The sequence below is a fragment of the Camellia sinensis genome, chromosome 1, assembly GCF_055761805.1.
Source record: "Camellia sinensis isolate YWXY chromosome 1, ASM5576180v1, whole genome shotgun sequence".
Taxonomy (NCBI): Eukaryota; Viridiplantae; Streptophyta; class Magnoliopsida; order Ericales; family Theaceae; genus Camellia; species Camellia sinensis.
In genome coordinates this window covers 198120436-198145556 of record NC_138961.1, presented here as the reverse complement: position 1 = coordinate 198145556, position 25121 = coordinate 198120436, and the positions used below count along the sequence as shown (strand labels likewise).

The 25121-nt window shown below is 32.4% G+C and overlaps 1 protein-coding gene across 5 annotated transcripts; it reads right to left on the bottom strand.

The window, feature by feature from the left end:
• Positions 1 to 2249: 2249 nt before the first annotated feature.
• LOC114321609 (S-adenosyl-L-methionine-dependent methyltransferases superfamily protein) lies at positions 2250 to 14066 on the bottom strand. Of its 5 annotated transcripts, none has more exons than XR_014342405.1 (12): positions 13921 to 14066; positions 12993 to 13196; positions 12642 to 12786; positions 11787 to 11877; positions 10972 to 11169; positions 10626 to 10864; positions 10275 to 10406; positions 8529 to 8596; positions 8319 to 8380; positions 6193 to 6332; positions 5991 to 6039; positions 2250 to 2493 (listed from the first exon to the last, which is right to left on the bottom strand). XR_014342405.1 is itself a non-coding variant. In XM_082891955.1 (11 exons), the coding sequence occupies exons 2-10, from the start codon at positions 13109 to 13111 to the stop codon at positions 6199 to 6201; spliced, it is 1188 nt and encodes a 395-aa protein (XP_082748081.1). In that variant the 5' UTR covers positions 13112 to 13199; positions 13921 to 14055; the 3' UTR covers positions 5901 to 6039; positions 6193 to 6198. The 5 variants fall into 5 exon arrangements, 1 of the variants encoding a protein (XP_082748081.1); XR_014342404.1 differs by having other exon boundaries at positions 12993 to 13199; positions 13921 to 14055; XR_014342406.1 differs by lacking the exon at positions 2250 to 2493 and adding an exon at positions 3544 to 3644 and having other exon boundaries at positions 12993 to 13199; positions 13921 to 14055.
• Between the last annotated feature and the right edge of the window lie 11055 nt (positions 14067 to 25121).

Sequence of the window (25121 nt, the reverse complement as noted above, 5' to 3'; positions counted from 1 at the left end):
CTTTCATTTTTTAACTACAAATTGTTATAACTCTTATGAAAAAAAAAACCAAATATTTACTATAAAAATACATAACATTTATCATAAAAATATACAATAAGCTGCATATGGTATCCATAACATTAGCTTCTTTTAATTGATAGACCAGATGTAAGGACCACAGCTTTTATTACATATGTTGAGACAAATTGTTAAAATTGATTTAATATTATTTATACTATAAATTTCCAAATTAAAATATCATAAATATCTATCAATTTATATAAATCCGTTTGATTTGTAGTATTATTAGTTATTTATGAGATAAGATACGATGAGATTATTGATAAGATTGTGAGAGATAAAATTATACTATGAGATTAGATATAACGAGATTATTGATAAGATTATAAGAATAAAGTTATACTATGAAATTACATGAATGACAAATTATGAGATAAAATGCGATAAGATTATTGATAGGATTGTAAGAATAAAGTTATATTGTGAGATTAATATATGATGAGATCATATATAGGGTTATGAAGGATAATACATAATTGAATAGAATGATTGAGCTATTATATTTGATTATGATGAAATAAAAAGATATAATTATTTTTTAGTGTTGGATAAAAAAAATTATATGGACAAAAAATCAAGGAGGCAAAAAGTCAAACACCAAATTGGATTATATATTTTAGTCAAAAAATCACTATAAATTGTCATATCATTTTTTCTACTTTTCTACACATCTTTTCATAAAAAACTAAAAAATTATTAAAATAACTTATTCTCAAACGAAGCCTAAATATGACATTATTTACTCCCCTTATTTTTTTTCCTATTGAATTCTCCGTACCATTACTAAAATTATCCAAAATTTAGCACCGTAAAAAAACAAACACTGAATTGGATTATATTATGAAAATTATTTATTCCTCTCTTCAATCTCATCTCCCTTATCTCACAATCAAACACCATATTAGTAAGAAAAAATTATGAGTCAATTGTAAATTTTAAAAAGCAAAGCACAAATAAAAAATTATAATTTTTATGAATATTTATAATGTTTATAACTTTTTTCTAATTAATTCTTCTAACTTCAACTAAACTACACTAGTATTTATCCTATTAATATTTCCATAAACCCCACATATGCCCTTTTCAATCGGTTCCCATTTAATACTTCAATCAAACATGTGCATAAAGCATGAAGCTCATTATTTCCTTTGTCCATTACGGAAAATTATTTTTCCCATCATTGCATCCGTACGTTGTGGACTGTGTTTGTCATTGAGACCACACATTTTTTTCTGTCACAAAGAAAATCAAATTTAGGTCAAATTTGACATGATTGAAAAAAAATAAAAAGTCAAAAAGTCACTATCCTATTTAAATCACATCACCTTATTTAAATCACATCACCTCTCTAACACATCACTTCAAACCCAACCTAAACCCAACCCATATTTCATAAAAAATCAAAAAGTACACTTATTTAGTCTTTCCAAACTAGGTCTTATTATCATTATACATATAGATATTTAGAATTAAATATATAAATTATATTCAAAATATGTATTTTATATTATTTTGGTTGTAATATTTTAAATGTGTCAATTTAATCATAATATTTTAAAGAAAAAATTATAAAAAAAATCCAATCTAAAGAAGGTATAAAACATTAAGTCCAATAGATATTTTTTATTGGTGAAAAATTCATTATTTGTAAAATAGTTTGGTGACAAATCCTATGTTTGATTGAGAGATTTAAGGAGGAATTTGAAAAGACAAAAGAAAAAAATGTCTAAAACTAAGTAAAATCTAAATATGTTTTATTTACATTTCACCTACCTTTTTCATCTCTCTTTCCAAATCTCTCCTTAAATCTTCCAACCAAACGCAGGACATTTTATTTCTAATTTTACCTCTTAATTTTACTGTTGACTTTTTTTAACTATTTGTTCAAATTATTTATTATTTGTTCAATTTCGTTAGCTATCTGTTTAAATTTTTTGCGTAATCTGTACAATTTTCCACCTTATCTAGTTCAAAAATCTGTCCAAAATTTATTGTCTGTTCAATTTTTTTTTCTTATCTATTCAAATTCAGTCCAAATTTTATTATTTGTTCAATTCTTTTCCTAAATTCTATCTGTTCAGTTTTTTTTTTTTTTTTTTTTTTTTTTCTTTCAATTTTGTCTCTATTTAATTTTTTATTTTTATCTGTTCAGATTCTCACACATACATGATAGATAGATAGATAGATAGATAGATAAAGGTCTTATAATTTTAACTGTTCAAAATGCTACCTATCTGTATGAAGCTCTCATTCACACACACACACACACACACACACACACACATATATATCTATAAACATATGTTATTCAACAAAAAACAAGAAACAAAATTATCTGTTAACAACAACAACAACAAAGAAAACAAGCTACTGTTGCTATCCAGGCTTTGAAGGAATTAAGAAGAATCTCTTCATTTAGTGGTGATTGACCTGCAAATGGGGAATAAGAAAATGAGGAACCAAACTTATTCTAAAATAAACAAATACCAAACCTCAACAGTCCAAAACAAAAACTCATAATGAATACCCTTTTTTTTTTTTTTTTTTGAACAATCATAATGAATACCTTGATGAATCAAAAACACCGCTTGTACAATCACACCATCAAAACTAAAAAAGCATACTCTTTTTCCTCCCTTTTTCCCCCTTTGAAATAGTGAGAAAAAACAAAAAGAGAGACACCATACCCAACAGGTTCAGCAATTCATATTCAGATTAACATATAATTGCAACAAACCCATAGAATTTCCCTATATCTTGGCATTTTTATTGTGCGCAACATAACGCATTTGAATTCCATGTTCATCAAGATTTTGGAAATGAAAAGTAAGTGGTTTACCTGCCTGCTGCATTCTCAAAAATAAAATTAAAAAAAAACTAATTTAACACAACATCATGATCATATATATCTCTATGTTCCTCTCTCTCTAAAACACAAATGTTCCACCAAACTAACCAATGTTAATTAAATGAAATGAAATATGCTAGTTCAAATAATTAATAAAAGAAGAAGAACAGAGGAAGAGACCATGAAGGCATAAATGAAAATCAAGACGCTAAAATGCAGAGCCCAGTTGCACTTGAACTTACCAAAGTAGCTATCAGGAGGCTCTTGGTAAAGTATCTCAAACTCATCCCCTCCCACCATAACAAGAGCATCACCACCAACACCACCATCGACCCCAAATCACACTGTTATTGTCTTTAAATGTGTTCTAACAAGCACAAAATTAGCCTTTTTTTCTCGGAGTCAACAACCTTTTCAACAAACTCAAAGGAGTCCTGTTCATCTTCTTCTATGGCAGAAGGTATATATCTATATATCTTACAATCCTTTCTCAACTCATTTCAAAACACATTTCTCTGCACTAAATGGACTGTCAAAATATTCTTTTATCTGTACAAATGAACTATAAGCAAAGATGGCTGAACTAAACACAAATAATCAGTATATATATAAATATAGAATATCTACCGCTGTTGGAACAAGGAGTCCAGATCTGATTAGATCGGGGTAGCTCTAGTCGCACAAATCGACCTCCACCACAAGTCTCTCACCTCCGCCTCCGCCTCCGCCTCTGCTGTTGAGAAAGAGAAAGAGTCCAGATTCGATCAGATTGGGGTCGTGGAGTCCGAGTGAAGGTTGATCCGATGAGAGAGAGAGAGAGAGAGAGAGAGAAACGCACGGCGGCGACGAGGGCAGAGGTGGTGGTTGTTCAGATGGGGGAGGTGGAGGTGGAGGTGGTGGCAGATCGGCGGTGACGGCAGATCTAGGGCAACAACGGGGGATGACGGTAGACGACGACAGAGTAGGAAAGCATGAGGTCTGAGATCTGAGTGGACTGAGAGGTGGTGGTTCACAGACGCCATATTTTATAGAGAGAGAGAGAGAGAGAAATGGTTGTAGAGAGACGGGATACAATATATATATGTGGGTATTTTAGTCTTTTTGCCTAAACTTGTCCTTATGAGCAAACTATTTCAGGGCTTGGATTTTTAGGCCAAGCGCCCTATTTTAAACGAATATAAAGACCATTTAGGCCTCGTCTAGGAACAGACTTTTTTAGTAATTTTTTGACTTTTTTATTAAAATGTGCTGTAAAAAAAATTAGTATGTTTAGTATGACTTTTTACGAAAAGATGTGCAAAAAGTAAAGAGAAAAAGAAATCTTTAATCTTTTAATATGGGTTGTTGACTATTTAATTACTTTTTGACTTTTTGACTAAAAAAATCACCTACCAAACAAGACCTTAATAACAAAATTAATAGTCTACAATTGATAGTGAGAGTAAGAGTATTTTCATTAAATTGCCTATAATAATAAACAAGTTGAGACCTATATTGGCATAATTAAAATATTGAAACCTAATTAAGCTAAAAGAAATCATATATTTCAAGACTATTTTTATTCATATAATTATTATTATTTTGTATGACAAATAAATTTATTTTTTATGAAAAAGTAAGTTTTTGTCGTAATTATTTTAAAATGTTTTTTTTTTTTTTTTTTTTTTTTTTTTGGGCCAAGTGAGTTTTACACTTTTTTTCTTTTTGAAAACTGTTAAAATAGATTATATTAATAAAATAAAAAATACACAGGTTCACGACAAAAAAAAGCCAATATCAAAAGGAAAGTAAGCCAATATCAAATCTAGATAAAAAAACGAAGGCAACAATCTCATTCGAAGTAGCACTTAGAGCAAACACTTCCAAAGACAGACTCGAATAAAAAATAAGAGAAGAGTCTCAAGCACTGCAACACCCTACAAAGTAATCACATTTAGATTAGCACAAGTGGAGCAATCTCTAAATTTGATGTTAAAGGAACCTTAAATTTAAATTAAAATACATGAAAAACTTAGATCATTTTAACTTTATTTATACTTATAGTTCTCTAAAAATATAAAGGCAAATTTCAAAGACAACCCAATAGGCTATGGTTAAGATTGAAATTTGTATAAAAGATGTATGAAAATGTATTTAAAATAAGAAATATATAATGAAAATATGTTAAATGTGCATTGAAATTATAAATTTTGTAATTATTATTTGAAAATTAACAAACACTCATTTAGCGGTGAATACTGTTACCCAAATATAAATTATATATACATATACATATACATTTTAACCAAATCATTAATATAAATGTTATGATCTATTATAGAAACTAATTATATTTAAACAAGAAATTCCATTTGAAATATTTTATTTGTATATATTATTTTTATTTATGAAACAAAATAAATATAAAAATTAAAATTAATTGTACTAGGCATAAGTGGCCGCTTTCTCACTAGTATATATATAATGAGCCTATTGGAGACCGAAAGTGCGGGTGAGGCATATGGTGGTATTGAGCACTGCCAGCATAGAAACTCCTTGCAGCAGTCTCATCTACAATAATATTTTAAGGACATACTTGAAATCAATAAACAACTAGCTAAATTATTCTATGCAAAAAATTTACATAAAAGTTCTTAGAATAGCATCAACTGACCGGGGCTGAGGAGGTAGGAAGGGAGGTGACGGAGGGTTGGCAGGGAAGCGACAAGGGTTTGGGTGGCGATGGCAGACCTGGGGAGGGAGGGAATGAGGGACGGAAGCTGTGGTGAATTTTGTGGGTCCTTGGGTTGTCTATGTAAGGAGTGTTAGACATTAGATCACATATTAAACTTAAAAACTCACCTCCCTCATTTATAAACCCATCTGAAGTTGAATCATGGAAAACAAAGCGAGAGGGAGAACATCAACTGTGATGAACCATCAATGAAATTTAACATAAAAAAAAGCCCCCAAAAAAATATTTCAGTTTTTTTTGGCATCAATGATATGTCTCTATCTGTTCTGTGCATTAATGGTGGTCAATCAAACCCATACAGAAAACATAATCTACTCTTAACAAAATAAGCTAAATGAGACTTACCAAGCATTGCTGTTGCCTGGGGTATCCTTCGTACACAGTCCAATATCACCTGATAAAAGCATGGATAAGATCTTTATCATTTTCAACAACAGCTGGAGGGGTATTCCCTATGGCTTGAATGACAAACCTTAGTGGCAAATGGCAGCATCCCCACCAATAATAACATGTGGGAATTGCAAATTTAGTGAGCAGTAAAACCAACCTTAGATTAAATTGCCAGTTTTGTGAACTTGGCAATAAAAAGCCCACTAGTTTGGGATGTCATGGGATCAAAGCGCAAGGTATTTGGCACCCGTCCGCTTTTGCAAGGCCAAATTTTGGCAGCATCTATCTCTAGTAACTCTGCAAAAAGAAAAAGATAATATTGCACTCCTAAGACAGAAACACAAATGATGATAACGAACGCTCATCTTTGAAACTGAAAGAAGATAAGAATTGACAATCATTGAAGTGAATAGAGCTCGAGCGTGTGAGGTTGATTCCTAGTCCCACGAGAGGTTTTTACAAGTATCAGTTTGCAGGTTGCAACTAACTACCTCATTCAAGGGTTTGGGATCTAACTTCCAACCACTTTAATTGAAACTGAAGGATTAGGTTAGATAAACCTGCTCACAATTGGATGAGTTTGATGAAGGAACGAAAACCATCTAATTTGTTGCTTTTATGCATGAACTTCAATTTACCCAAATTGTCCTTGAAGCCATTGAAGCTACGATGGAACAAGACCAGTCTCAGATGAGGTCATGTTAAGGTGGGGGTCAGAATCAAGATCCCATCGAAGGATTTGATCAGAGTGGGAAGAACTCTCAGCGGCAATCACAGGAGCTATGGTCTATCTCAGTCTAAGAAAATGTCTTCGGTTGGCTTTGTTGGAAGATTATACAGTTGCAGAGTGATCAGGAGTGGAGGAGGTGGCACAGGGTAGAGGTTTTGTCAGACACATGAAAAGGGGGGATGGGGGTATAAGCGGGGTAGGGCCACGTGGGTCATGGAGAGATGGGTCAGGTTTTTCAAAATTCAATTGAGGAACAGATGGGGTACGAACTGCAGGCGTCACTCAGGGGAGGTCACATGGTGAAGGGTCAGTTAGTGGGGCTATCCCTTTCCTTATTAACTTTGAAACGTAGCTATTAGATTGCAGCAAAACCATTTCAATCCTCATTCATACCTATAGTCTTAAGGCTAATGAATTACCAACAAAAATAAAAGGTATTTTAGAAGTTCCTTTAGTTTTATCATAATTTTATACATGTATTGTTTCCCCTCCAAGATTCCAAGTCCCTTTCACAAAATTCCATCCAACCTTCCACCATAGGTCAAACAACATTAAGGTTTCTAGAAAAGGCATTGTTGTAAGGTTCTGAAAAGTGGTTGCGGTCGCCGTAACGGTGGCAGTAGTGCGGTTGCGGGGTGTAAAGGCCGTAGCGTAACGGTTGTGATAACCGGAACCGTGAATTTTTTTATTTTTCGCACAATTTGAAAAAAACTTACCGATACGCATATTTTTTTTCCATAGTCATATTTATTAGGTTTAAAATAAATATTGATCAATTTTTGTAAATTTTTAAGTATGATCCAATATATTTCATATTTTTAAATCACTATAAACTGAGTTTTTTACATTTTATTTTAATAATTAATGACTTTATATTATACAAAAAATCAATCACTAACTATTATATATAAGATAAATAATGACAAAAGTAAGAAAATAAATAAGAGCCTAAATTTATATATATACATATTTTAACCAAGCCAAATAGACAATGACCACACTTATTATTATTATTATTATTATTATTATTATTATTATTATTATTTTCAAACAATATATAGACAGATGCACACAAACAACATGGTTGAGTGATAGCAGCTGAATAGAATAGCATAGGTCTTACAGCTTCAATTAATCAATAATATGTTCTTCATCTTCTCTCTTCTCTCTTTCTATCTTTTGCTCGTCCATCTTCTCTCTTTGTCTTCCCTCTTCTCTCTATCCCTCTTCCCCCCATTTTCAACTTTTTTTGTGTGTTTTTTCGAAAGAAACAGTTCGGAACCGTTACGTAACGGTGCGTAACAGGCTGTTACGGGACCGTTACGACCGCTACGGCCGACACACCTGTGAATCTCAATCACACTACAAAAGTGGCCGTAACGGGTGGCGGTAACCACCAAAACCGTTACGTAACGGCATTATGTAACGGTTGCGGCCGCTTTTTAAAACCTTGCATTGTTGTTAGAAAAAAAATCGTGGAATATTTCAACAACAACAAAGGTCAATGCAACAAAAAGACTATCTGCTAAATTTAGATGCACAAAGACCCTTACCAGCAGAAGCATTTTTTGAAAGAAACTGTTCTACCACATCTTCATTCTGAGCAACTGTTAAACTATTCCACCAGAAGGTAAAAGCAAGTCAAAGCAAACATTAGTTGTTTTAACCCGGGGGGGAGGAGGCAGAAGAAAAGAATAGAAAAGAAAAAGAAAAAAAGAAAAGAATATTCGAAACCCTAGAAAATACAACATATATGCACCTACCTGCAAGTGCTGTAGACAAGGGATCCCCCAACTTTGAGCAATCTAAAACCATTGGTAAGAAGCTGTAGCTGCAAGATAAGGCCATCGAAAATAATGAAGAAGGAAAGAAAGAAAAGAGAGGGGGAAGCCATAGACCACTTGGGACTACATGGAACAACTTTAAGGCTGTAATTGCTGATATGAAAAGTAAATAAAACAATGTGCCAAAATCTTCCATTATCATTCCAAAGACCACCTGTTATTTGCTAAGAAACATAGACACGTCTACGAAGATGTGTCCATGTCAGAGACTGACTATCATCAAAAACTCCTTGACACATGTCAAACACGCATCCAAATATTTTTTATTCTTTTTAAATATTTAGAGCTGAACATGCTTCGAACACTTGGTGGGGGCATGTGTCCATCACTTTGACATACATGAAACATATTGCTAGTTTAGAAAATAAAAAAATAAATGACTTGAAATCCAACAGTAAAATAAAAACAATGTGTATTTAGACTTATTAACCTCACCTCACTTAGATATTTAAAATTTAAAAATTGTATAAGCCCAAAACATCCAATTTGTTTATGAATAGAGCTTTTTAAAAATAGATATCATTGTTCACACTTTTTTCTAATATGTAGAATGACAAAAATGATTTCTTACTATTTTGATGTAATAAAATATAAATGTATTTGTAATGTAAAAAGTGAACAATCATTATGTCATGTCAACATGTTTGTGTTTGTGCCCTATGTTCATGTCCGTGCTTCTTAAGTTGTTTGTTTGAACTTCTATAAAAAAATATATTTGAAAAAAAAAAAAAAACAGGTATAGACAAGTATTAGTTGAGGTAGTCAATTACAAATTTGTGAGAAAACTACTAGAGCTACAAAATCTTCCCCTATGCTATGCCAATCTACAACGAAGAAGCAAAAAAACAAAAAAGAGACATATCCTGGAGCAAGTAGCCAAATCAACAAAACTAAATCTCTATTCACAATCCTAAATGTCAAACCAAGATAATTCAAGAGCTTCTCGGTAATACCATAACATGGGTTCACCAGGGAGTGCACCAATGCAGTAACCCGAACCCAACACAAGTACACAACGCCACCCTATTGAAGGACACAAGTATAAAAGAGCCAAACATAGATCTTGACTAAAGTTTAAAGAATGAGATAAAGAGTCTTTAACGACAGTATGGTAAGTCAGTACCTAGCAACCATCAAGTAGCCAGCACATGTGCAAGACTTTAAATTTGCAAGGAACTTAATGCTTATGGATTCAAGTATTAGTTTCCAAAATGTAACCTTAATTTTTTTTTTTAAAAAATGTACTAGTTTCCAAAATAAAGGTCTATACTTAATTTAAAACTACTCTGACTTGTCAGTAGAAATGCTTAGGAATGGCTTCTCGACAAAGCTACCAAATCATCCTAAACTAAATGTCAACTCAACTCCAACTAGTTCGGCCCAACAACATGGATCGGTTGCTTGCTTTTTGCAAAAAGCCCTATTTACATTAGTTTTAAGAAATCATGTCCTTTAGTTACCTATTGATGTGCTTAAGGCCACACTCTACAATTCAGAGTTAAAACCTAAATTGTCCATAAATTCCAACCAAATATAAAAAGAAATGAGCTCACATGTGGACTCAGGTTTGTTAACCAGCTCATTTTGGGATAAATAGGACCTTAAGTTCATAACTACAAGATACCAAAACGTAGCTAGAAATGTTGGTAAAAATGAATTAGTTACCTGAAGGACAGTCAAGTCATCAGTTCTCTCAGCATTCAACACACGATGTTGGAGAGTTTTCCAGCCCCATTGTTCAAATTTCTGGATGTGTTTAATTGACCCATCATGTGTGCACTCTGCATCCACGAGGACCTAATTTACGTTACAATAGTTATTAGCTTCTGAATGTAATGAAGACAAATAAAACAAAACACTATCAATCTAACCTAAAGTAAAACACCAACAGAAAATATGCAGAGGATGTTTAATTATGTTAATAATGTTACTGGATAATATCAACAGAAATTACAGAAAGCAACAATATTCAAGGGGGGCAAGTAAAAAAAGAAATGAAGGTAAAATATAAATTACCTTGTCATATCCACAGTGCAAAACCTCACTACAATGCAAAGTTTGATATAATTCACTTTTACTGAGCCCAACCACTCCAGAATTCCGTCCATAAAATATAAGCTCTGGATCATGAATCCGTGAGGCTAATTGTGAAGCAACACTTGCTCTTGCTTTAGCTTCCCTTTTCCTTTCTTTCCACGGTCTCCTAGATGTCCACTCCTTGTATACATCCAACTTTCCTTCCAAACCACACTCACCTGTTTAATACTAAAAAGAATGATAATACTTCAAAAACAGGAAAACAATGACAAATAAGTTAGCCAAACGAAGCACTTCCAATGTAGCTTCTTTACAGATTTATTACATGATTTAGAATCTGAGTGGACCCTGATGGGAAACAGGGAGAATGTTGTTCCATCAGCAACAAAGAGACGACAATGATCCCCAAGACTGTATTTCTGCAACATAGTTCTACAAGCCGCTAAGCGGTGTCTTGCAACATCAACACCAGTGACAGAACCCGAACTGCCAAGAAGGTCCAATATCATACAAAGTTTAGCACCTGAACATGCAATGTAAATGAAAAGTAGAATTAGGTAAATTTTGTCAAAAAGTTCTGGGGACAAAACATTTGAGTCAGATATGTTTGTGAATAATATAATTCCCACGTGATAGCAAAAGAAATATCAAGATGTCCCTGCATTAATTAGTTTGATAAAAAAAAATGCACTCTCATTCAATGATATTCAAATGCTTCTAACTAAGAAGAAAGTTTACTAGCTATATTTTAATATAGACAAAAGCCCTGATGTGAATCAAACTGTAACTTAACTAGGAAACCCATTTTTGGTGAAGTTTTGAAAAGTTTAGAGAGAGAGAGAGAGTCCTGCATGACAAGTTCATTGAACCTACTTCTTTGCAAGAAAATCCAAATTCTCTTTAAGCATGCTGTGCGTAACATTAATTTTCCAAGCACAAGTGGATTGCTAGTGGAATCTGTGTTCATCTGTTAACTTTACTGAACAATGAAGGATAGCTGGAGGAATTTGGCAACCAGAATTTTTCTGTCTTTTCATAATTTTTGGTGTTAGAATTTAAGCTCAAATATCAGCAAACAAGAATGCATGCTTAAAACAGTTTAACAATTGGCCATTAAACTACCTTTGGAAGCATACTTACCAGGAGCAGCGCAGAGATCAAGGACGTGATCTCCCAAAGATATATTCAAAGCTAAAACAGCAGCTCCAGATGCCGCATCAATTCCATAAATCTGATTGACAAAAGCAAAGAAAATTAAAAGATATTTTTTCTTTTTCTTTTTACATTGGCACCGAGGTGTCTAGATCAAAGCCTGACAAATCCCCAAGACTCCAGGAGTGCACAGGCCCTCAGCAAAAAGTTTCCCTCAAGAGCACCACGGTTAATTCAAGGTTTTTCCCTAGTTCGATGGCCCCAAGGAATTGTTAACACCTAAAAAGTTTCGATCTCTTAACCTTGGAGGGGGCACACTCCCAAGACCCAAGGCGTTGCCACTAGGCCAACCCCTTGGGGTTAAAAAAGATATTTTTCCATATTGAAAAGCCAAATAACTGGAAAAACAAAGAGAAAGAGTAATTGGCATTCTGCTACTGGGGGAAAGCACACAACTGTGACTTGAGCACAAAGCAATCTATTCCTCTACTTTGCAATATAGTCTATGCTATAGACAAAGGAGGTTGATTACAAGGATAAAACTTTTTTTCCCTCAACAGCCACAAGGAAACTAAAACTTAATAAAGCAGAAGCAATGAGGAAGAAAAGTTGAATGAATTAATAGTTCATATATTAATGTAAAAACTCAGTATGAACAAGTAATTTCTACTGCAAACAAAACCATTGATTATTTAGGCTGTCAAACATGCATTTTGTGGAGCATAATGAGTTATCATTCCAGTAAACTGAGATGAGCTAAAAATAAATAAAAAATTATCCACATTTAATAGACATTAAAACTGATCTATACTAATATCATGAGCAGACAACTTCAATTTTCACCTTTCCTTCTTGATATGCTTTTGAGTTAGCAATTTGAATATGAGGTGGAAGAGAATAGAAATTGGGCAACCAAGCTACTTTCCCAAGCTTACATTCGATCTCAGCTTCAATCTCTTCAAGATAAGCTTCACAACCAGGTTTTAACCTTACACAAGAACAAACAACACCCACATCAAATTCTTTTTGCTTTGGGACTCCAATTTTTCATTTAAACCGTGTGAAACTCTTTTTGTTCCAATGAAAACAGTACCAAAAGTATCCACTTCAGAAGGAAACCACATAGTGGTAGTCAAGTAAATAACAAAAAAGACTAGTATTGAGATAAATACAATTTGGTATTAATCCCCATACCTTACATAACGCGGGGTCAGATCACTCGTTGTATAGATTGAGGGATCCAGTCCATTCTCATTGAGGAAATGGATAAATGCATCGGGCAAGGGCAAATTAGGAGCTGCTTCAATGTCCATGGATTAAGAAATGATTACACTAACCAATCACAAAACATAAGTTGGGGCACCAGAAAGGCTATGTGAAGATAGAAGATCCTTTGGGCTGCTGAGAAAATACAAATAAAGTAAAATAAAAATAAATATAAAGAGTGAATGCCGATATTTCTTGTCAAAATTTTGTTGGAAATAATATTTTCTAGGAATGAAACACGGGTTCCACATATTAAGCCACAACTTGGAAAGAATGAGATTTGAATGCACGAATTTTAATCCTTTACCCCATTAAGATTAACTTCCATTTTCTTGCCACGGGTTCCACATATTTTGTGACTGTTCACAAATTTTGCTTCAGTGTGTGATCCTAACAACCAATCATCTCACAATCCATTGCATGAAAAAAAAAAAAAAAAAAAAAGCACATACAATTCTTCTCTTCTAGAACTCTTTCAGTATCAACTCCATACAAATTTGTCTTCTTTTTTTTTTTTTTTTTTTTTTTAATAATTTCACTAGCATTCAAAGGTAACGGTGCACGATTATCCACCACCAACAGAACACAAAGGCCAGGACAAAAATCTGTCTTTGGGAAATTGTGAATTTTTATAAAATTGCAGACAACTAAATAAATACTACAAGTTTTTACTATGCTGAAATCATGAGAGCAATAGCTGTCAGAATCACAGGCCAATGCTAAACCTAGGCGTGTTGAAGTTTAACAGATCAGAATTGGAATTTCACTGATCGACATCAAGGGCATGGAGTTAATAATAATAATAATAATAATAATAATAATAATAATAATAATAAAGAGAGAAGTGGAGGTTCACCTTCAATGGAAGTGAAGGCAACTTTCGAATCGATTTGCAGAGTGGCAACCGCCCACGGCGGCTATACTATGACTGTTCGGTTCTGCCACAATCCTTCGCTTTTTTGTTTTTTCCTATCTTACTTTGTTTCAAATTATTTTTAAACCGAATTCTTTTTTTATTTTTATTATTATTTTTATTTTTTTTACCCGTACATTCTATCTGACAGGCCGTTAAGGTCTGCTGCTGAAAGCTGGTTGTAGAAGTCATCACCCATGGCTAGTTCATTCCCCCATTGATTATCATGGTCATCTTCTCTCAATAGTAGTGACTCATGAGAGACGCTATGCTGATAGTTGGGATATTGGCTTTCATTGATGAATGTTTCTTTGCTGAAGGGATAACTTGAGATAGCTAGGTTACAGTATATCTTCTGATTCCTATCTTCGCAAACTAGATGTCCATAATTTCCATTATACGCTAATAGAGGATTATTAGTGAATTTCCTCCATTTATTGAGCTAATCTCTGAGTGAAAATTTTCTACACGACCAGGGTCTTCAATTGAGAAGTCCTAGATACCCTGAAAATGTTGAGGTTCCTCTAAGGTACATTTTATACTTAGCTGGGATGCATCTTATTCCTTTCCACTCTGGTAGCTTGCTATCAATTAATGCTTCTACATAGGGATGATGTTCTTCCATTACACAAAGGACTACATGAGCAAGTTTATTTCCAAAACTTTCTGTCTGATCTGGATTTGAGAAAATTATTCTAGAGACAAACCCATAATCTAACAATTGTGAGGCTATTAGATAATGCGTTTTGCCCCTAATCTCTATCTCCAATGGTTCGAAAATTACTAGATTTATCTGGCAAAGACAAATGCTGAAATCTAGATTACACTAACATCGACCAAAACATTCTAGCCTGTCCATACATCTTTCCTCTTCTAAGCAGGGCTACTCTTCATCTTCGTAGAGATAAGTCCATTGATAAGCTATACCAGGGCATTGAACTCCTGCTATGGAGAGGTCTTGAAGAAACTGCTGTGTAGTGACTAACTCATTATTTCTGCTATCTTCGACTAAAGTGTATATATAGGGTTTAAGGTACTCTATTTCTTGGCTTTTCTCACAAAAAGATCGAATGACAGAATGCCTGAAGAAATATATTCTAGCACTCAATTGTTCAAATTCCTCACTGGTGAGTTGTCTGATTTCTAAGTTAGAAAAGGAGACGGTTGCTTTTTTTGGAGCTAATTTTTTAAGCTGGTTGGTTAGGGTTCGAATGGTTGCTCTCAATTGTTTTTTTTCGTCTCGAAGCTGGTCTGGCTCTTCACTGACCTTTTTGCCTTTTAGCCATGATTTTCTTGAAATTTCTGGTTAGGCCTTCACAATGTCTGCACATTTGGGGAGAATTTTGAGAATCTATCTAAGGGTTAGTACTACTGCTTCCAATTATCTGGCTAACTGAAACTCCACTAGTAGCAAGAATGGTTGACTGCATCTTGCCCAATGTGTCCAGGTAATCTTTAGCTATCTGGTTGATAAAGTAACTGGTTCCTATTTGTCTTCAGGCATCTATACTAGCTAACTCGAAATCATAAAATCCTTTAAACTGAGGTCTGGGAAAATTTTTAACTAAGGGTTCAACTTCTACCCAGTCATAGTAAATACCAAGCTTGGTTCCTTTAGCTACTGCATAAAAAGAAAAGCTTTTGGACAAGGGTTTATTTTGGATTTTTGAAAAATATATACTGAGAGAGTTTAAGGCTGACAGGCGTTTAGCTGGGTGGTTATGACTGTTCCAAAGGTTATCTAGAAGACACTGTTGAACTGGGTCTAGCTCAATTCCTGTTAATGGTCTGAATTTGTTTCTGCCTTCATGAATAGGAAGAGCAAATCCCCCAAAGTTCATCGTTTTGCTGTTCTCCATTATCTGCACAAAATCTTGACTTGCAATCAAATTTGCTAAATATTTTCGCTGTTTGTATTCTATTTATGAGCTGATCTTTCTGTGGTATATTATGTTTATCCTCTTCTGTATTGTCATTTAATCTTTTATAATTTATAACCATTCTAGTTTTTCCTCTTTTTATTTCTGCATGATTTCTAACTATGAATGTGGCACTCCCATGCGGGCTATTACTAGGTCTAATTACTCTTAAATCTAATAACTCCTTAATTTGTGTTCTAAATTCTTCTATATATGCTGGCGTATGATCTATTTGTGCTGATGTAATCCTATAATCTTTATTTTTTATATCTAAACTGGCTAAAACTTTATTTCTTTCCCAGTATTTCATGGGATGTTCACCTAAAGTTTCTGTTATTTCAGCTAATCTTATTATTTTATCTAAATCATTTTTTGTTCTTCTGTACACTGGTTTTTTCTTTAATTTTCCTATTTTGCGAAGATTAATTCTAGGTTAACAATTTGTTGAACATCTTCTAGGTTCCAATAGTCGCTATTTTCTTCAAAATCAAACTCTTCTAAATCTTCTAATTCATAATTTTCTATGTCTAAATTTTCTAAAGAAGTATTTGCTATCTCATCAGGTATATACTTTTGGGCTAGCTCGGGAAAAATATTTCTACTAGGAAATAAAAAACTAGCAGGAACTAAATCTACTCTTATGGTACCACTAAGCTTCGCACGCAACTCTGATGAATGGGCAATGGTGCTAAGGGCATATGCTGTGGGTGTATGTATAGTTCGTTTAAAGAAACTAATATTGTTTTGGCTAATAAACATGCCGCCCTGTAAACTAAGTGTGAAGTTAAATCCTAAGATGAAAGGGTGATTTTGCCGAGTATTTCCAATCCAAACTTGAGGTAACGGGAACTATTCTTTATGTTGAGTTTGGGAACCTATGTGATGAAAGCTAATTTGTGCTCCATTGATGCAATGTGTATATGTCTGTTTAGTGTCGTCGCCTATACTGACTAAAACTGGGGTTGTTAAAGTTGTGCTCCATCCTGGTGGAACTATGTGTTGTTCAATATATGACTTACTGGCTCCTGTATCTATCATGGTGTCTATACTAAGGGTTTTTTCTGCAAATTTAATTACACAAGAGATCTCAACTAAATTTGGCTTGGGTATAACAGGATAATTAAATGGTAAATATGTATTATCTGACGGTGTTTGGGAATACTGACTAAAGGGTTGAGAAACAACTAGGTTGATTAATTCTAAAGAATTCATATGTTCTTCGACAAGTTTATCTTTTAAAGGGTATTTATTGTGAAATTGTTCTACTGCTGTTTGAGCTGTCTATTTTCTACTTCTAAACATTCTATGTCAAAATTAGTTTTAGTTTCTATCTCATGTATTTGAAGTTTCAGTTCTCTTACTTGTACTTCTAATTCTCTAATTGTTAGAAGTAATTCTCGATTTTCTATACTATGATCTTCTAGCATCTCGTTGTTATTGCCTAATGTTATATTGTGTGTCATGCTTAATTTTTCTAGACAAACTACACAATAGGTTATACTTCATAATAAACATTGAACTCTCTTATCTATGACTGGAAACCAATTACAATAACTGCATCTAGTGGTATCAAATCCTAGTCCTATTTGAAAATTATGATGACATTTAGTATTTGCATTACATTCCATTATAAAGAAAGTGTCATGAGAAGAGGGTATTCCGATTTCTTGGTTAAGTTGTCCTAAAAGATTATCTACGTCTGTATCACTTTTTGAATCACTATTTGAACTCATGGCTTCTATTTGATATTCATAATTACTGACTATGCTATACACTTCCGAATCATCACTATTTATGCTAACTATATCTTCTTCTAAATCTTCTATTATATGTGGTCTTTCTATCTGTTTATTAATATTAGGCCTTTGTCCTTTTGGGCAGGCTTTTGCAAAATGATTGGGTTTTCCACATATAAAACAATTGCATTTTTTATTGTTGGGTTTTCTAACAAATCTTTGTTTTCTTTTATCTTTTTTTTTCTTTAGATAGTCGCTTATAATTTATCCTATTAAAAGTTCTACTTTTTCTAATGAATTTCTGTTTTTTCCATGGTTTTCTATATTTTTTCTTCCAATATTTTTCTTTTCTATATTTTCCATATTTTTTGTATTTTTTCCTATTATATTTATCTTCATATTGCTGAGGAGTGTATATTACATTGCTACAAAATCCATAACTTTGTTTTTTCAAATCTTTCTGTATTTTAGCTTCTATACATTTTTCTCTGAACCTATGAAATGTAAAAACTATTCTAGGTCCTATTCCTAAAGTTCCTTTTATTTTTACTTCCCTGGAGGCTATCTTTGCTGGTAAGTTGGTATAATAAATTGACCATTTATTTTCTATCTCTCTCCTTACTTCTCCGGGTAATTTTCTAAAATATTTATTTCCTATTTCTTCATCAAAACTTTTTCCAGTTCTAGCTGCTATGGCTAAGTATTCTTTACTAAATGGTACAATATATTTCCAACTTCCTCATATTATCGGTTCTAACTCAATTAATTGTATGCTTTAAGTATAATCATTTCTTATGGAATGGTCATATCTTATAAGTATTTCTTTTATAAAACTAGCAAAATTCCATGGGTTATCTCCTAGTCCTTTAAGCTGTCTAATTTTCTCCTCATATTTTCCTTTAAACGTTAAATATATATTAAAGGCTGAATCTCCTAAAAGTGTTTCCATATATTCCCACATATCAGTTGATTCAAAGGAATTACTCATCCATACTTTTACCGCATCTTTTTCCCATTTTTCTATCACTTCTTGCCATATTTGAGGGTCGAATCTGGCTAAATCTAAAAGGGTTCCTTGGTTATTGGGTGGCTGTAATTGTATACTCATATCTGGTTGTCTATGCTTTCCATGAAATCTATAACTTTTATTTGGGTCTGCCTTACTACGCCCTGAACTAGCTAATGGTCTTCTTCCTCCTACTGCATAATGCATTGGTTCTACTGGATCTTCTACCGTAGGTTGTGGGTTACTAGTTCCTATGCTTTCTGTGTTCATATAAAAAGTATATTCTAAATTAGATGGTTTTGGTATTCTAAATATCTTGCTAGGATGTATTTTATCTTCTATGATGTTGTCTACATATTCTGTATGAAATTCTTGATCTAAGAATGACACTGCTTCATCATGGGTATCTCCTCTAGCTAAATATTCATAATATTTGGTGTCCAGTATTTTGTTCATATCGGTTAGGGTGAAATTTTCCAAATCTATCTCGTCAATATTATATATCTTATTTTGTGATATTGTTTTTTCCCCTGTCATTACATAAAGCTGATTTATGTCACTATGATTGTCTTGATTTTCTTCCCTATCTATACTGCTAAATTCATCATCCTCAAATTTTTCTGGTGCTACATACGTATATTGAGTAAATCTTACTGCATAACTTCCATCTGCTTTTTGATATAATAAGTTATCTTGAGGGGCTAATCTTTGACCAAGATAACCAATGGAGGAATGAATCAGCCATGGGTGATGACTTCTACGACCAGCTTTCAACAGCAGACCTTGGCGATCTCTCAGATAGAATGTACGGGTAAAAAAAAAAAAGAAAAACCCCATGCACACCATAATTAGACTATTGTAATAGTTTGGAAGTATCCTAACAAGCCCTTGTTTTCTACACTCAGAAATTTTCCTTTGACCCTTTGTAAATCTACCTTGAAGATTCACTCTGCGGATCTCCATCAATAATTGGTACCTCAGAAGAAAAAGACAAAATTCGTAGAAGATAAGGCCTCTCTTCAACTATCAGAGAAATGCACGCCAAGAAATGACAAAAGATTCTGTAAATATTTGTGTCTGTAATTATTTGCGTCTATCAGTAGTAAGGCTTTTCCTTCACTCACTACTTTAATAGAGCAGATGACCCCTACCCTGCTCCATTAAAGAAAAGCTGTGAAAATCCTTACACGTGTCTTGTAATAAATTATAGTGTCAAAATTTTATCAAAAAAGAGGATTGAATGATATGCGATGGGGCCCAAAGCAATACCCGATGTCATTATCCTAATCTTTTATTGATAAAATTTTGTTATCCATATCTAGAATAGTGATTTGAGTCAAAGTCTATGCATTTATGGCATAGAAATTTTTATAACATCTATGGCCTAGACTTAAGTAGTCTTTAGACTTTTGAGTCCAAGCTTTTGACGTATAGATTTGTATGTATCTATCAACCACGTGTATAAATTGGCATTCATGCCAACGGAAGAGGCAGAATGAAAAATTCCCCTTCACTCTACTTTGTAAAAATTTCCAACCTCTCTCAAAAACCTCTAAGTTTACCAAGTCTTTCAAAATTTCAAAGTCTGTAATATAATCTCTGTAAGTATATTCCTTATTAATATAAACTGTGAGTAGTCTCTCTTTTTCCTTAAATATTTTAAAAGGGTAACTCTTCTATTCTAAAACTTTTTTTTTTGGGAAAAAACTAAGTTTATGGAATGCTTGTTTGCTCATTAATATTACATGCTTTTCATCTTCGTAGTATCTGTTGTTTTCTATTTTATTACTGAATGACCTTAGCTGAGAAGTCCGTGTGAGCTGTGGTTAGGCATTTGAGGGCAAATTGTCGGCAGAAGGGGAAAGGTAAGGAATAGAAAATAAAAATATACTATGTTGAACGAAACTTAGCTTCAAGGTGGGAGTACATGTAATGAAAACAAATATTGCCTAAAAATAGTTTTGCCAAGGAAAAAGAATTTTAAAATAAAAGAAGAGCAACCCGAGTAGAAATATTAAGGAAATATTGTCCATAAAAGGAATTTAAAAATCAAAACTTTATGCCCTTAGAAGAAAAACTTAGGATTAAAATCAAAATCAGTACTGAATTTATAAAAGAATTAGAAGATCAAAAATTAAGATATCAATTTCTCTTATCATTAGCTTCTGGTAGATCCCTAGAAAATTACAGTTTAAAAATTTCTCAAATAAATAGACAGATAACTGTAAAACAATAAGCCTTAAAGCTAGCCATACAACAACTTGAAGACCTATTAGCATAACTGTAGAATTAATTAGATAATTCTCAGCCCAATTTCAAAATAGTGGTAGACCACTAACTTATCACCCCAAAAAATTAGTATCAGAGCAGCGTTCGGTTTTAGGATAGCTTAAGTTTAGTTTATGCATTTTGTTTATGGAAATAGAGTAGTTTTTATTTTTGGACGATTTAGTTATAAATTTCATATTATAGTAGCTTTTGACAATTTTAAAATAGGATTTAATTTTGTGTATGAAAAGAGTAGAATACTTAAATTTAGAACTCGGCAATTATGACCACCGTCTTAGCATAGATAAAAGTAAATTTTGTTGTAATTTTGAAGGTACTTTTATACATCAACTCCATAGTGAACATAATTCTCAGTTAAATAGTATTATAGATCATCAGATTAATTTTGCAGAAAACATTAAAAAGGACGTAGATAAAATTAGTATTCTTTTTACTTCATCTATAGACCATCTTCGTAATACTCGCAGTATAATTAAAGATCAAGATAAAAAATTAGATTATATTCAAGACCAGTGTAGTTCAATTTTACAAAAAACGAACAGATTTAAATTTAGAAAAATTTTCCACTAAGCTAGAAATGGAAACTCTAATTTCAGCTATAAATACTAGCAGCTCAAAACAAATAGAGTTAGAATTTAAACAACTAATTGAAAAAATTCATAGCCAGATAAATCAAATAGCTAAACAAATAGAACAAATCAACCAAATTCAAGATAATTTAAAACAGAAATTTGAAATTTTAGAACAACTAATAAGATCTTCGTTCATGAGTAGTGATAAAAAAAACTAATAGGGACTACCAGATTATTTTAAAACAAGCAGAAGACTTTCATAATAACCCAGAAGGAATCAGTAACTATCAAGAAATAAATCAGTCAGATAAAATATCAGTAAGACAAAATAATATAGAAATATTATTTCTAATCAGATTGTGTGAAAAATTTGAAGAACTATCAGAACAATTACACGGTGTAGAAAATCGTTTAGCTTCTTTAGAAAGAATAATACTTCAAAAAGGAAAAGGAGTAGAAGGACAAACAAACAAACCTCAATCCCAGATAAACGAAGAAGATATAGCTAGATATTTCGAAAAGCTCAAATTACCAAAGAAACCCGCCTGTAGAACTTACAGAAAATAAAAATGTTTAAACAGCTAGTAAAAGGAAGTAGTAGCAAAAAGCGTAATGAAAATGAAGATGTTAAAATGGAAGAATTTATAGATGTAGAACAACAAATAGAAAAATTTAAGAAAGAAAAACTAGAATCAATTCCAGCTAAATATGTATATAAGCTAGGTAAGGTTCATAAAAAACAATATCTATTTAAACACTACGGTGAACAAATGATTAGTGTAACCCAGGAAGATGAAAAAATAGAGCTAAACTTAATAGAAAGAGAAAGCTATAAATATGCAGTAAAAGAACACCTCAAAATGACTCACTTAGGATTAATTGTGGTAGGAGTTAAGGCTTTAACAAGAGAAAATTTAGGAACTAAAGTTTTTGTATGTCTTTATGATGATAGGTTTAATGATGTAAGACAAAGTATTTTAGGCAGCTATGAATTAGACATGAATTCAAAAGGAGGAATAGTCTATTTTACACCAGATTTTCTATTACCAACCTCGACCTTTCATAAAAAGATAAAAATAGGAATAAAGAGTAAATGATACAGAATGAAAAAGGAAGAAAAGAATTTATTAGTCTGCATAGGATTTTTAGGCTTAGCAGTCTCATAAAGTAATACTCATTATAGACTTACAAATGATTAGATAGTCAAGTTATTAGGCGCAAAAGGAATAAAGGCACTACCAGCTAAAAAATTTAGTTCTAAAGAAAATACAGCACTATATTTGAATTTTGGAGATTTCTAGGACAAAAAAGGTTAGCCCCTCAAGATAATTTATTATATCAAAAAGTTGATGGAAACTATGCAGTAACATTTACTCAATATACATATGTAGCATCAGAAAAATCTGAAGAGGATGAATTTAGCAGTATAGATAGGAAAGAAAATCAAGATAATCATAGTGACATAAATTAGCTTTATATAATGACAGAGGAAAAAAAAATCACAAAATAAGATATATAATATTGACGAGATAGATTTGAAAAATTTCACCCTAATCGATATGAACAAAATACTAGACACCAGATATTATGAATATTTAGCTAGATGAGATACCCATGATGAAGCAGTGTCATTCTTAGATCAAGAATTTCATATAGAATATGTAGACGACATCATAGAAGATAAGATATTTAGAATACCAAAACAATCTAATTTAGAAGATACTTTTTATATGAACAAGAAAGCACAAGAATTAGTAACCCACAACCTACAGTAGAAGATCCAGTAGAACCAATATATTATGCAGTAGGAGAAAGGAGACCATTAGCCAGTTCAGGGCGTAGTAAGGCAGACCTAAATAAAAGTTATAGATTTCATAGAAAGCATAGACAACCAGATATGAGTATACAATTACAGCTAGCCAATAACCAAGGAACCCTTTTAGATTTAGCCAGATTCGACCCTCAGATATGGCAAGAAGTGATAGAAAAATGGGAAAAAGATGCGGTAAAAGCATGGATGAGTAATCCATTTGAATCAACTTATATGTGAGAATATATGGAAACACTTTTAGGAAATTTAGCCTTTAATATATATTTAACGTTTAAAGGAAAATATGAGGAGACAATTAGACAGCTTAAAGGACTAGGAGATAACCCATGGAATTTTACTAGTTTTATAAAAGAAATACTTATAGGATATGACCCTTCTAGAAGAAATGATTATACTCAAAACATAGCATTAACTGAGCTAGATCAGAACATTAAGAAGTTAGAAATATATTGTACCTTTTAGAAAAGAATACTTAGCCATAGCAGCTAGAACTGGAACAAGTTTTGATGAAGAAATATGAAATAAATATTTTAGAAAATTACCTGGAGAACTAGGAAGAGAGATAGAAAATAAATGGTCAATTTATTATGCCAACTTACAAGCAAAGATAGCCTCAGGGGAAGTAAAAATAAGAGGAACCTTAGGAATAGGACCTAAAATAGTTTATACATTTCACAAGCTTAAAGAAAAATGTATAGAAGTTAAAATACAAAAAGATTTGAAAAAACAAAATTATGATTTTTGTAGTAGTGTAATATATACTCCTTAGCAATATGACGATAAATATAATAGGAAAAAATACAAAAGATATGGAAAATATAGAAAAGAAAAATATTGAAAGAAAAAATATAGAAAACCATGGAAAAAACAGAAATTCATTAGAAAAAGTAGAACTTTTAATAGGATAAATTATAAGCGACTATCCAAATAAGAAAAAGATAAAAGAAAACAAAGATATGTTAGAAAACCCAACAGTAAAAAATGCAATTGTATTATATGTGGAGAACCCAATCATTTTGCAAAAGCTTGCCCAAAAAGACAAAGGCCTAATACTAATAAACAGATAGAAAAACTACATATAACAGAAGATTTAGAAGAAGATATAGTTAGCATAAATAGTGATGATTCAGAAGTGTATAGCATAGTCAATAATTATGAATATCAAATAGAAGCCATAAGTTCAGTTAGTGATTCAGAAAGTGATACAGACGTAGATAATCTTTTAGGACAACTTAACCAAGAAATCGGAATACCCTCTTCTCATGACACTTTCTTTATGATGGAATGTAATGCAGATACTGAATGTCAGCATAATTTTCAAATAGGACTAGGATTTGATACCACTAGATGCAGTTATTGTAATTGGTTTCCAGCCAAAGATAAGAGAGTTCAATGTTTATTATGCAGTATAACCTATTGTGTAGTTTGTTTAGAAAAATTAAACATGACACACAAGATAACATTAGGCAATAACGACGAGATGCTAAAAGATCATAGTATAGAAAATCGAGAATTACATCTAACAATTAGAGAATTAGAAGTACAAGTAAGAGAACTGAAACTTCAAATACATGAGATAAAAACTAAAACTAAATTTGATATAGAATGTTTAGAAGTAGAAAATAGACAGCTCAAACAGCAGCTAGAACAATTTCACAATAAATACCCTTTAAAAGATAAACTTGTCGAAGAACATATGAATTCTTTAGAATTAGTCAACCTAGTTGATTCTTAACCCTTTAGTCAGTATTCCTAAACACCGTCAGATAATACATATTTACCTTTTTATTA